The sequence below is a fragment of the Rhinolophus hipposideros genome, assembly GCF_964194185.1.
Source record: "Rhinolophus hipposideros genome assembly, chromosome: 7".
In the NCBI taxonomy this organism is placed as follows: domain Eukaryota; kingdom Metazoa; phylum Chordata; class Mammalia; order Chiroptera; family Rhinolophidae; genus Rhinolophus; species Rhinolophus hipposideros.
The window spans coordinates 89,761,200-89,774,164 of NC_138053.1; the positions used below are offsets into that span (position 1 = coordinate 89,761,200).

The following is a 12,965-nucleotide window of genomic DNA, read 5'->3' on the forward strand; positions in this document are numbered from 1 at the left end:
CCTACATTAAAACTGGGGTACAGAGCGATGAAGGGATAAAACACTCAACAGACAAAACTTTAGTCTGTGTTCTAAAGCAGAAGAGTATTCCAGATGAGCAAGGAGGGTTCTTTGTGCCCCTATCAGACAGCCTTCCTGATATCAGGCTTCCTTACAACACCTCTATGAAGAATTCTTGGCTGTTTACCACAGTCTGGGCTGGAAGATTCCGTTATCGAGCCTTCAAGACATACAGAAAAATTCCAGCTTGTGAAAATTTCAGGGAAATTACACAGTAACACAAGCAGTGTTTTGATACACAGAATTGTGATTCATTTACGTCAAGACTACCTAATGAGAATTTTTTCTTAAGACATAGATGTAATTAAAAGTGTTCATTACTCACCAGACTTGAACTACTCAACTTTTAGATATTGGGGTCTATGAAGACTTAATAAAAATCTCTAATTCCTATTATTAAGACATTTCTGTTTTCATAAAACAATAAATGAAAACTAAATTCTGAGCACATGCTCCCAGGATGTATTCAGTAGCCATTTAACTCTTTAGGAGAGAACATTGACAGAGCGCCAAAATTCTAATTCCCATTTATCAACCGGGAAACTAACTCTCTGAATGGTTTGTCCAAGATCCCTACAAATGTATACACTGGTTTAACGACATGTAAGAATAAATCATTTTTGCTTTTCTCCTCCAAGGTAGAATAATTTCGAAGATGTGTTCATTGATTCACATCAAGCAATTACTGTGGGCTACCTACTGCCTGAAGTTCTAGGAGAAATGACAGTCAAGCAGAGAGGACTCCTATGTCCAAGGCATTTCCCTGTGGGGTTGAGAAGTAATCAGTTGTCAATCAGTCATTACAGATGACAGGTTGTACAAATCAGACTAGAGGGTGAAAACTAGAGGAATGATAAGAGATTGGTTAACAACCTTGCCAAGTGTGTTGAGAGACTTCAATTAAAAAAAAAGTCATGTTCGAGCATCGCAGCTACCTCTGTAAGCGATTTGCAATTCAGGAGTCAATAAAAACCATCACTTTAGCGCAAAAAAATGACTAGATACGTAGGAAAACATAATTCCTATGATACAACATTAACAGCAAAATGATCTGTCAACTTTAGCACTGAATACTTACCCCAAAGAAACTCTGGAATTAACATCTTCCAAAGTAGCTTTTATCAAAATAAAGTGTTTTCTTTGTATAAGACACCCTTTTTCATCATATGTCACATGCAATTTCAGAGTCATTTCCATGCACCCTCAACTTGTGTCCCTTTTCTCCACTCACCTCTTCTTGGACTCTGTAGTAATCATTTAATCTTTGTGTTTTTTAATTTATGATTTTTGAAAGGTCAGATGTCATAACCCCCGTGCCTAACAGGGCTATTTTAAAATGAAAAGTGACAGCTCTAGAAACTTTGTTAACCTTTGTGTTTTTCTCCCCATCTTACTCAGCTGATACCACCGAGTCTTTCTTGAGAAAGCTCCTGCCTGGCACTTGGCACCCTGTCCTTCTGGGCTTAGAGGCTGTACAGACTGTTAGTGTCAGAAGGTCTGTGTTACTCCAGCCTCTGGTCCTGTTGGGCTCTGCCACCTGATTGGAGGCAGCTCTGCTCCTTCCGTAATCGCCTTGTGGGGGCCCCTGCCTGATGCCCTAATGCTGAATTCTCTTCCTGGAACTCCAGGTTCTTCATGCCTAAGGCTCCACTTTGCCAGCTTTTCCCATCCTCTGGTGACTCCCAGGTAGGAGCCCTGCTCAGCACTTCAGCTCCCCACCTGGGAGCCCAGCCCAAACTTCCACCTTGAACCTCCTGCCACGGAGGCTTGCCCCTGATTGTCTCACCCCTTGGAGACGGTCTGATAAGGGTCCCACCCTGCTCTGTCCTTCCCCACCACTGGTGAGACCTGGTGAGGACAACTACCCACATCTGGAAGCTCATAAAGACTCACGGAGTGGCGAGGCAGGGTATGTGTCTGGTACAAAGAGACTGTAGGTGGGGGAGAAAGCCAGAGCTGGCCGTGAAAAGCCCTATGGAGCAGCTGGCAGTAATGACACTACGAAAGAGGGATAAGAGTTGGTTAGAAGGCAAGGCTAGTGAGACCACACATGAAGATGGAGGAATGAGAGTGAATCTGATGTGTGGCCTCACTGAATTGGGGTGAGGTCCTTTTACTGATGGGCTCTGGTGTTTGTGGGGGAGCTCTGAGCAGTAAGATGTAAAGGCAGGCTGGGGTCAGGACACCCTTACAGCAATGGTTCTCACCCAGGTGATGCTGGCCCCAGGGGATATTTGACAATATCCAGAGGCATTTTTGGTTGTCATAGCCAGGGCAGAGAATGCTAATGGTATCTGGTCGATGGAGGCAAGGAATGCTGCTAATTGTTCCACAATGCAAGGGACAGCCCCACAACAGAGAACCACCTGGCCCAAGGTGTCAGAAGTAGAAGTGCAGAGGTTGAGAAACCCTGCCTTAAAGCTAGTCAGTGACATTTGGGCTCGGTGGTATGCAGACTACCCGTCTTTGTTAAAGGTTTTTGAAGAGAGAATTTCCTTGAGAAACAATTTAGAAGAGTTGATAGGGACATGATATGAGGTCAGACGAGAGAGAGCAGAGTCTGAGGGAGAGTTGCAGTAATTCAAGGGTGAAAAGACGAGGGTTTTAGAGCAGGGCACAGATGGTAGAGAGCGAGGAAAGAATGGATGGAGCAGTGGGGGAGGAGGAGAAGGAGGATAGCTTTAATGACTCCCAGCCTTTTCCAGCCCAGATGGCCCCGAGAACATGGCGCTGAAAGCCTTGGCAGCACCTCCAGGAGAGGAGAGTGGGAAAGATGAGTTGGGTTTTTGATGCCTGACATACTGTATTCTCTGGAGCCCGGATCATTTCAGATTGTTAGGTACACAGGATCTAAACACGGTGTTGACAAGAGCAGATGAGGTTTCTGTTGCATGGAAGGTAAGCCCCGTGTCCAGAGTGGAGGGATTGGCCAGCAAGGCCTGTCGTGTGGCAGTTCTGTTTTCTGCTGCATGGAAGAGAAGTACATTCTCTCCGTGATAGGGTTGGTCGTGCTCTGGTTCGATGGCATGGAGGAGTCTTCTCTCCCAGCCTGGAAGGGAGGCTCAAAACCACATCAGGAAGAGAGCTGCAGGGAATGTCAGAGCTGGCCTGCAATTATGGTGTTGGAGATGGCTCCAGAGGAAGCCGTGCTCTGTTCCACCCAGCCTTTTGGTTAGTTTGTCGGGCTTGTTGAACAAACAGTGCAGGGATCAGAAGCAAACGAGCCCATTTTAAGAAGCGGGGCCTTGTCTAAAGATAAATGCTCGCGTCAGCACAAAAGGTGCTTCACAGCTCTGGTATTTATAGGTGTTTCAAAAATACCCTCCTTGGGTGAGGTGGCATTCCAGACCGAATCTGGAAACGTGTTTGATGTTATTCCTGAATTAACTTCGAAGCCAAGCGTGTTGTTAGCATTTTTAAAATGCAGCCGCCAGTGAAAGACCTGTTGCTTGCAGGAGGCGAGTTCTGTCATGGTTGCCTGTGGTGTTGGAGTGGACGTACCGTGCCATGGAGTTGACTGTTGAGGACGTGCAAATCCAAATCTGCATTTTATTTCCTTGAGCTGGGTTTTCCCAAAGTAGACTTTTTTGGGGGGTTTGTTTCCGTTCCTTGCCAAAGCTGGTGTCAAGTAACAGTGTGCCTCTCACGGATTCGGGGATGGCCTGAAGTTCGAAGGTTAGCAATCTTGGCTTGTGTCTCAACCCTGGGAACAGCTGAATTCAGTGTGGTTTGTCAAGGGTTTTTGTGTGTGTTTTTTCACATGAAATGAAGAACTGGTGTTGCCAAAAGATGATTGTAACCATCTGTCTGACTATATATGTGTTTTTAAACTTTACCAACCATTTATGCTCCTGAGTGCCCACTTCCACATCAGCACATGGTGAGGGCAGTTTTGTTTCTGTGATTTTTTTTCTTTTCTTTCTTGCCTCTCTTTTGGGTCAGATCCCTTTTGACAAGGAGGGAATTTTAGTCAGAAATTCACTCATTCAACAGAAATGTCACTTCTGAATTTCAGAGCTTGACTTCAATAACAACTTGAGTTATCTGTTGTGATCTAGTTTCCAGCCAGCTTCAATGCTTAACGGGTTTTCTGAATTGTTGACAAATGTTTTTAATTCTGGTGGCAAAGGATTTTGTTACCGTGTTTTCCCCAAAATAAGACTTAGCCAGACAATCAGGTCTAATGCATCTTTTGGAGCAAAAATTAATATAAGACCTAGTCTTATTTTACTTTAAAACCAGGTATAATGTAATATAATATAATATAATGTAATGTAATAATATAACACTGGGTCTTATATTACTTTTTGCTCCAAAAGACGCATTAGAGCTGATTGTCCGGCTACGTCTTATTTCGGGGAAACACGGTGTGTAGAAAGTAGTGGCCTAAAGCCTAGGACTCAGTTACGATGTGAGTTTATTTAGTGGGTCAGTGGTCGCGTCATGGGACCCCAGCATATCTACATCGATTCAGGCCTGCCCCTGTGTCAGGGTGGGTGCTAGGCCCCAAGGATGCAAAATCACGCCTGTTCACAGTGATTATTTCTTGAAAGATTGGAGAGATGAAAGGCCCTGCCCACCAGGACCTCCCAGTTTACTGGCGAAGGCAGACCCAGCACAGGATTGACAGTAACTCAGGGCGACAAGTGAATGTGGTAAAAGCACTTACGAGGAGCACAGACTGAGCCTCAGAAGGAGAAGATGAGGAGAGGGTCCGAAGAATGACTCCCAGCCGAGGCATGAGTAGTGCCGAGTTTTAAAGCATTCCTTGGGGAATGTGGTCAAGAGGAGGGTGGCTCCTTCCTGGCAGAAGACCAGCATGTGCAAAGACATGACATCCTCGGACGGGATGCGTTTGTCCAACTGCAGGACATTGGAGACGCTGCAATGAAGGTTGCATGCAGCTGGCTGGCAGGGTGGTGAGGAGCAGGTGAGGAAGGGCTCCGCGTGCAAGTTAATGACCTGAATATGCTTGTGAAGGCTATAGGGAACCACTTTAAGCATGAGTTCTGGGAAAACTCACTCTGGCTGCAGGGTGATGAATCAGTGCAGCAGGCATCCAGTCTAGGAGGAGAGGTGACTGGCAAGCCATATAGGAAATGGTGGCGTCCCGAATCAGTCCTGGGAGTGTTTGTACTCCGAAGATACTGGAAGGTACAATCGAAGTGTTTGATTGAGTTTGGGGCAAGTAGGCTGAATTGCCACAGGATGATTCCTAGATTTCTGGATCAACCATTGGGGTAGATGGTGGTGTCATTTGTCTTGATGGGATTGTGAGAAGACACATGTTTTGGAGCGCTCACCCTTGTCCACATGGCGTTCAAGCTAAGGGCGTCGAAGTGAAGACACCCAGTGTACAGATCTGTGATTTAAAACTGAAGCTGCATTCACGGTAAAGATTCCGGAAGTCATTCCTTGCCGTATTTTGCCAAGATGATGGTTAAGAGAAGGAAAGAGGAGAGTGGTGGGTGGGAAATAAACCTGGCTAATGGTTCCACTTCTTAACAAGTTCTTCCCTTTAGGAAAGTATGCCAACCAACTTGAGTCAATTTCCCTAGTGCGTTTCACATTACTTGGTCGACAACCAGCTTTTCAGGACCACATGATGAAAAGCAGTTGTGGCTTTATTTTCATTAACAAAAACAATAATCCCCTCCTATTTATGTAGCCCTTTCACCTACCGTGTTTCCCCGAAAATAAGACCGGGTCTTATACTACGTTTTGCTCCAAAAGACGCATTAGGGCTTATGTTCAGAGGATGTCCTCCTGAAAAATCATGCTAGGGCTTATTTTCTAGTTAGGTCTGATTTTCAGGGAAACAGTAGCAGTTGTGTGGGATAACAGAGGGTGTGTTGTTGTTAATGAAGAGAATCTTGGGCCCAGAGGGGTTAAGCAGTGTCCCAGGGAAGGGAGCTCCAGGCTGAGTATTTCCAGGTTTGTGACTTGGCTGACCCTTGCTGTCCAGGTCATTTGTTCCTGTGTCGGAATAGTGACTTCCCAACAGTAGCACAGATCCCTCCATATCTACAAGCCACTCAGCATCTGAGGCCACTGGGTCACTTTGTTTTCTTGGTTATACTTGATTTTTCTTTTTTTTTTTTTTTTTTTATGGAGAGTTAAGAGACTAGGTATTAGAAAACCTTGAATTGATAGATTTTGGGTTGAAGAAATTCAGTGAGTTTCTCCCAACATTTTTAAGCAGGAGGTGCAGCAGCTGTTCCAGATTATTAACATGGGCAAGGAAATGTATTATTTGTTGAGTTATGAGGAACTTTTCTGACTAGAAAAAAAAATTTTTTTAATGTGCTTCAAAATAGAATATACTTGCTATTTCTGAAAAGCTGTTACAACCACCAGGCTATTTATTCTTGTGGAATTTGGAATCCCATATGAGGAAACCAGTAAGTACCTGGTCCCACCTCGTGTTTGAGAGTGGCGTGTGTCCAGAATCTTAACTGCGTGGCGTTATCATGACCGTTTTTAGAGCGGTAATAATACCTTTTTATAGAGTGATAAATGGTCCAGGCATGCAACAAATGTCTCATAGCTCTTAGGATTGCTTACTATATTTTATCTTGGCTTCGCATGGTGCTTAATTTACAAGTGGGGCCTTCTCCTGCCCCCTCCATTCCCCAGTCACCATTTTTTAATTTACGTTACCTGTTGAACTTGCCTTATTATTCAATGCATCTGTTATTCGTTTAGTGACAAAATCATTCATGCAAACCGGTGTGTTGAAGGTAGTGGGGGAGGAAAAAAGATGTCTTTGGCAGTAATTATTTTTTGCTGGACCGCTAAGATTTCACACTGTGTCTTTCTTTGAATAAACCATTAGGAACTATTGTTGCCATGTTATTTTACATTTCTGATTTCGGGAGGTTCAAAGTGCTATTTGGTGTGTGCGTGGGCACAAGCATTAAAATCTCTATGACTACATGAAGACCCTTCAGAGTGCTGAAGGCCCCCCTCTTCTGTAACTGTTATGAGAATAATTCATTAGGATTTGGGGTGTCCTATCACCTTTTTGTGAGCCACTCAAAGTCTCTTCTCAGATATCCCTGTGGTTGATCCTATAGTTCATGGGAGCTGTTGAGTTTTGAGCTGGAGAGTTAGTTCTGTCTTCTGAAGGTCATCTGTCAAGTGTGGAGCTTGGGATGAGCGTACAGGACTATGGGATGTCAGTGAGAAAGGAAATGGAAATCTTCAGCAAGTGAGGCCAAGGCAGCAGAGATGGAGGGAGAGAGGATAGATTCTAGGTTTGTGGAAAGCAGAGCTTACAGGGCATGGAGACACTGGCTGCTGAGGACAAGGCTGGACGGAGTCTGGCATGATTCTCGTTTTGTACATGGTGAGTGGTGAAGGGGTCGCTGCAGACTGCAACATGACGCATCGGCACTACGACCAGAGGGGCTGCACTTACCAGCCTTCAGCCGTTTCCTCATCTGTCAGAGGACGCAGAACCGTGGGCTCGCCCTGCCCACATCTCAAGGTTATATTGGAGCCAATGAAGGCAGGTGGCAGTGTGACTCTGGAGGTAGTATTGTCCTCTGTGCCCCATAATTCTGAAATACCAGGTAAAGTTGTTGTGGAAACATGTTGTCTTAATTGTCATTTCAAATGGATGACAAGCCTTTTAAAGACATGACTTGGGTCATTAGCGAGAGGGTGAAATTGTAAAACTTGGGCCTTCATGTTTTAAGAGCCTAATGTACCCGGGTGCTAAAGGGGCGTGTGTCACGCTATCGAGACACTTAACTCTACGTGAGGCAAGGTTTCCGATCATCTTAAAAAGTAACAATAAAAAATTGGGTGGTCTCTCCATACCAGCCAGACACACGTTTTACACATTGTTTCCTTTCTTCTTCTTTTTTTTAAATAATGGGATTTCAGATTACTGTGTTTTGGCCCAAATTCAGTCTGGTTGTTTGCTATCCCTATTGGTTCATGGGAGTCCATTTACTGAATTTACTGTCAACCACAACATATGTACTTACTATTTGAACTCTAATGAAGTTATTTCATCCCTGAAAATCTAAATGACTTCTCTCCTTTCCTAAATGGCCTATAATTTGTCACCAGAGCATTTTTGTTTCTCAATTTGGGTTAAAATATGAAGGTGTGTGTTCTAAACATTTGATGGAAGTGAAGGAACATGATGCTCGCTCCTTGTTACTTCGGGATGTGTGCACGTGTGATATTTTCTTTAAGTTGGTGTGATATTTTCAAGGTTCACCTGCGTTGTAGCATGTATCAGTACTTCATTTTGTTGTTGTTTTGCGGAGGCATATTCCATTGTATCGATATGCCCCATCTCGTGTACCCATCTATCTGATGATCGACGTTTGGGCTCTTCCCACCTTGAGACTCTCATGAATAATAACGCTGCTATGTCTTTGTGGGAGTACCTGTTTTTAATTCTTTGGGGCATATACCTAAGAGTGGAATCGTTGGGTCGTATGGTAATATGTCTTTTATGTTTTTAACCTTTTTTGGTTCAGTATATTTCCAGAACTCATTACAGACCCCCGTCCATTTGAAAACAGTTACATGGAGCATACGCTACTTTGCCTGATGTGCCTGGCAGTCACTGTGAATATAAATGATGACAAATTGCTGTAATAGGGTACAGATGCTCTCAGGATGTTTGGACTCTCTGTCTCGTGGTCCTGCTTTTCTTTTTCTCTGCTGCATTGCCAAGCCTTGCCAGGGAATGAGAGAAGAGGAGGCTCTGGAATGAGGTTGTCTGGGTTCACATCTCAACTCTACCACTTCCTGGCTTTGTGACCATACACAGAGTTGTCTCTCTGTGCCTCAGTTTCCCCATCTGAAAAGCAGGGCTAGGAATACTTGGAACCTCCCAGGGTTATTGTGAGTGTTAAAGTGGCCAGGCCCTCTGTATTAGGCTGCTCGCGCGGCCACAGCAACCTATCACTGACTGGGTGGCTTAAAGGACAGGAATTAAGTTTTTCACAGTTCTGAAGTCTAGACGTCCAAAATCAAGATACCTGGTAGGGTTGCTTCCTCCTGAGGCATCTCTCCTTGGCTTGCAAGTGGCCACTTGCTTGCCGTGTCCTTACATGGTCTTATCTGTGCGCACACATCCTTGGTGTCTCTCTGTGTGTCCACATTTCTTCTTACGAGAACGCTAGTCAGATTGGATTAGGACCCATCCTAATGGTTAACTTAAATATCTTTGAAGGCCCTACCTCCAATCCAGAATAATCCTATTCTAAGGGACTGGGGGTTTAGGGCTTCAACATGGGAATTGGGGGTGGGGGCACGGTTTAGCCGGTAGCGTCCCTGAAGCCCTTGCACAGCACACGCACCTAAAAGCTGGCCGGTGGGTGGTGGGGGTTACAGGACTCTACTTCCCTCCCCTCTGATTGGCCTCGTCAGCTGCGTCTGAGCCTGGGAAACAGATAACCAAACTTGGTTAGCATTTCTCACAGAAGTACGAGTGAATACTTACATCCGTATCGGGGGGATATAGGGCATTCCACATTCATAACTCAGTAGCCTCTGTTTCGCTGCTCTGAATTTTCCTTAATTTCTGGCCGGGCTTTTGTTCCAGAAGGGTAAGCGTGTCAGTCAGCCAAGTTCCAGATAAGCGATGGGGCATTTCAGGAGGCATTTGAGATGACTGAATACCTAGTATTTTCAAAATGGTTAAATATGCATAACATAAACTTTACCATTTTGACTATTTTGAAATGTACAGTTCAGGCATTAAATACATTCACAATGGTATGCAACTATAACATGCCTCCAGAATGTTCTCACCGACCCAAACAGAAACCATGTACCCATTCAACAGTAACTCTCCTTCCTCCCTCCCCTTAGCCCCTCTGCTCTGCCTCTCTTGTTGTTTCTTGAATCCTGCCGGTTCATAATAAACACCTACCAAGGACACGGGGACAGGGATTTGGGCCTGGCCTGCTTCAGCGTCTCCTGTACCTTTCACTGTAAGCTGTCTTTGAAATGGCTTCCTTCACTTGTATGGAACGACAAGATCCTGTACCAAGATAAGGGAACAGTGTGTGCCGTGGGACACAAAAGTCATCGTCCCTTAGCTTACACTCAGGTGGATTCTGTTTAAACCTCAGGCTTCAGTGACATCCAGACTCTCTCTGTCCCTGTCCCAGCTCTCGCCCATGGACACCCCCACCCCCCCAGTGCCATGTGTGACCCGCTGCCCCTGTGCTTACAGACCTACATCGGCTCCATCATCGCCTCCGTGAACCCCTACAAGACCATCAGCGGCCTGTACGAGCGCACCACCATGGAGCGCTACAGCAAGTGTCACCTGGGGGAGCTCCCCCCCCACATCTTTGCCATCGCCAACGAGTGCTACCGCTGCCTATGGAAGCGCCACGACAACCAGTGCATTCTCATCAGGTAACCGGTACCCAAAAGGCTGGCGGAGGGCGGCCCTGGGGACCACTGCAGAGCCAGCATCCAAGCCCGCCTGCTGGTGGTGTCTCCACGAACAGTGCCTTCCCAGCCAGCCAAACACCTGCATCTAGATTATTCTAGATGGAATCACCCGCATTGAAGAATTTTTAATGATTTTAATTGGATGCTCCTAAAGCGTACATTTGAATTGGCTATAGAAAAGGGACTGCTAGGTATATGCGTATGTTAAGGGAATGGTAAAAGGGAATGCTTATTTTATTTTTTTGGTGACAGAGAAGGGTCTTAACATACATATTTCAGCTCAGTCTTCTTTATTAAAATAAATGACCAGAAGCCCCACGATCAAACATGTATTACTAGGAACGGTCTAAAAAAGAAATAGAATCTAGTTTTCTTTAAAAATAGTTCTTAATTTTTATTAAGTAATTCAACTTGACCTCATCCCCTATATTCTAGTGACGTCTTATTGGATCTACTTATTAATTATTTATATCGGAATCCTGGTCTCCTGACGATCAGAACACCCTTGGATGGTATCCAAGGCAGGCGTGCGCTGAATGTCACTCTCAGTGAGGTTTCCATGGAGTCGCCAGGCACTCCCTTCAGTGGTCCTGCAGGCACTCGCTCACGGAGATGGCTGTCACTGAGAACCAATAGCGTACTCGACAGAACTGCTGGAGTGAAAGGAGATTTTGATGTCTGTTTTAGTTGACTTTCTAGTCCCAACTTGTGGCAAGATAATGATATTATTTCAAGAGGCAAGGGGTGTTTGGATTTGGGGAGGGTGACAACTGAGACTCCACCACCCCTCCAGTTTTCCGATTCAATGGAAGTCAGGCCCAGGAGACAGATGGACAGCCATATGGCAGTTTTAGACCTCCAGCCAATCAGGTTTGTTGACACTGCAGCCCCCAAATTAGACCCACCTGGTCATAGGTACAGGCAAGTAACTGGTGGCCACAGTCACTGTGGGAAACCACTTTCTAGATGAGCACCCTAGCCCTTTCCCCTGTGTCACCTGTCAGATAAGCCACTCCCGTTCCTGTGGGAGTGTGGGGGTGAGCAGGCATGCCAGAGGACACCCCTCGTTGAAACCCCAGGGAAAGGAAATGGAGGCACTCGCAGCCAAGGATATTTGGGAGCCCTGTGTGGTAGCTGGTTGGAGATGGGCAAGAAATAATGGCTCACCTGGTTTTGAAGGGTTGAATGTGTCATGGACTCAGTGCCAAGAACTTTTCAGGCATCAGCTCACGGAAGCCTTCCAACAGCCCTTTGCTCTGTGTGATAGCTGTAGGTGCCGTACACAGAAACCTGCGTCAGGGACTGTGTTCTGACCCGCTGTCTTAACCCGTAACTCTCGTGGTCCTGGCTTTGTATTACAGCAAATCAGAATTACGTGAATAAGAAAGACAGAGCAGTGCCTCTCTCGTTCCTGTTTCCTTCTTCCACACCCCCGCACCCCCTCCCCCTCCCCCACCCCTACCTCTCAGCCTATCTGTCTGCCTCTCTCCTTAAAGGGAGGGAAGCACCTGGGCTGGTATGTTCTCTCTGTCACCTTAGCGGTGCTAATGAGCTGGGCAGTGGAAACCACTTGAGGGACTGTCCATTTATTCAATTAAGTAAATGTGAGTGATTATAACTCACAGTTCATCAAAATGAAGCTACTTGCTTAATATCTAAGCAGAGCCTTGAGAGTCACAGTCCGACGAGAAGCACTATTTGTGGGATCATTCAGATGATGTCACTAAAGTTCAAAAGTTAGAACTTACGATCGCTATTTCAGCGTGCAGAATCTAATAAGATAGACAGAAAGAGAACTTGATCTATTTTAAGAGGATCAAATTGTTTTCTACACGGAGGTGCCTAAATATTTGCCATTGATAATTGCTTGTGCGTAGTATTATACTTTAAGTGGAAAGAATGAGAGCATGGTTAGTGTACCACTCGCTAGACAGAGCAGCTTAGGAAGAAAGTAAGAAAATCAAATGAGGTCATGTATGTGTGTGCATGTGCATGTGTGTAATAAAACGGAAAGGGGTTGGCATTTTCACACCAAAGTCAGGTGGAGCAGGTGGGGAAGGGAGGGGGAGTGGATCCCAAACAGAAGCCCCCATTGTGTAATGCTGACGTGAAAAGAGTAACTGTACTTATCTAAATTAACTCAGGAAACAAGAGTATTTAAGAATAGATGTCCATTAAAATGTGTTTTGGTTTTTAATAGCTCTTTCCAGCAGGTTTTTTTTTTTTTTTTTAAGTGGGGGTAGGGGCTGTGGGAATTAAGAGAAAATTGATTATAAAAATAAAAATTGCAGGGTCCTGGAGCCCTATTTAGATTTTCTCAGGCATCGTCTGCCACCTGGTGGCTACAACGTGTTTCACTGCTTTGAAAACCTCTCATGCTGATGCATTTTAAATCAAAAAACAAGCCTGTTTGGAACTAGACAGGACTTCCTAGATCAGTTTTTCTCTCACTTTATGAGCCCACATCTCTT

General features: G+C 45.2%; 1 protein-coding gene across 1 annotated transcript in view; it reads left to right on the forward strand.

The window, feature by feature from the left end:
• Nucleotides 1-12,965, forward strand: part of LOC308499781 (unconventional myosin-X-like) — a gene marked incomplete at both ends in the record, with an annotated part of 116,133 nt that overhangs the window by 93,590 nt on the left and 9,578 nt on the right. Inside the window, 1 exon segment of the mRNA XM_081053614.1 lies at nt 10,268-10,455. Within this exon segment, the coding sequence (XP_080909740.1) occupies nt 10,268-10,455 (188 nt within the window).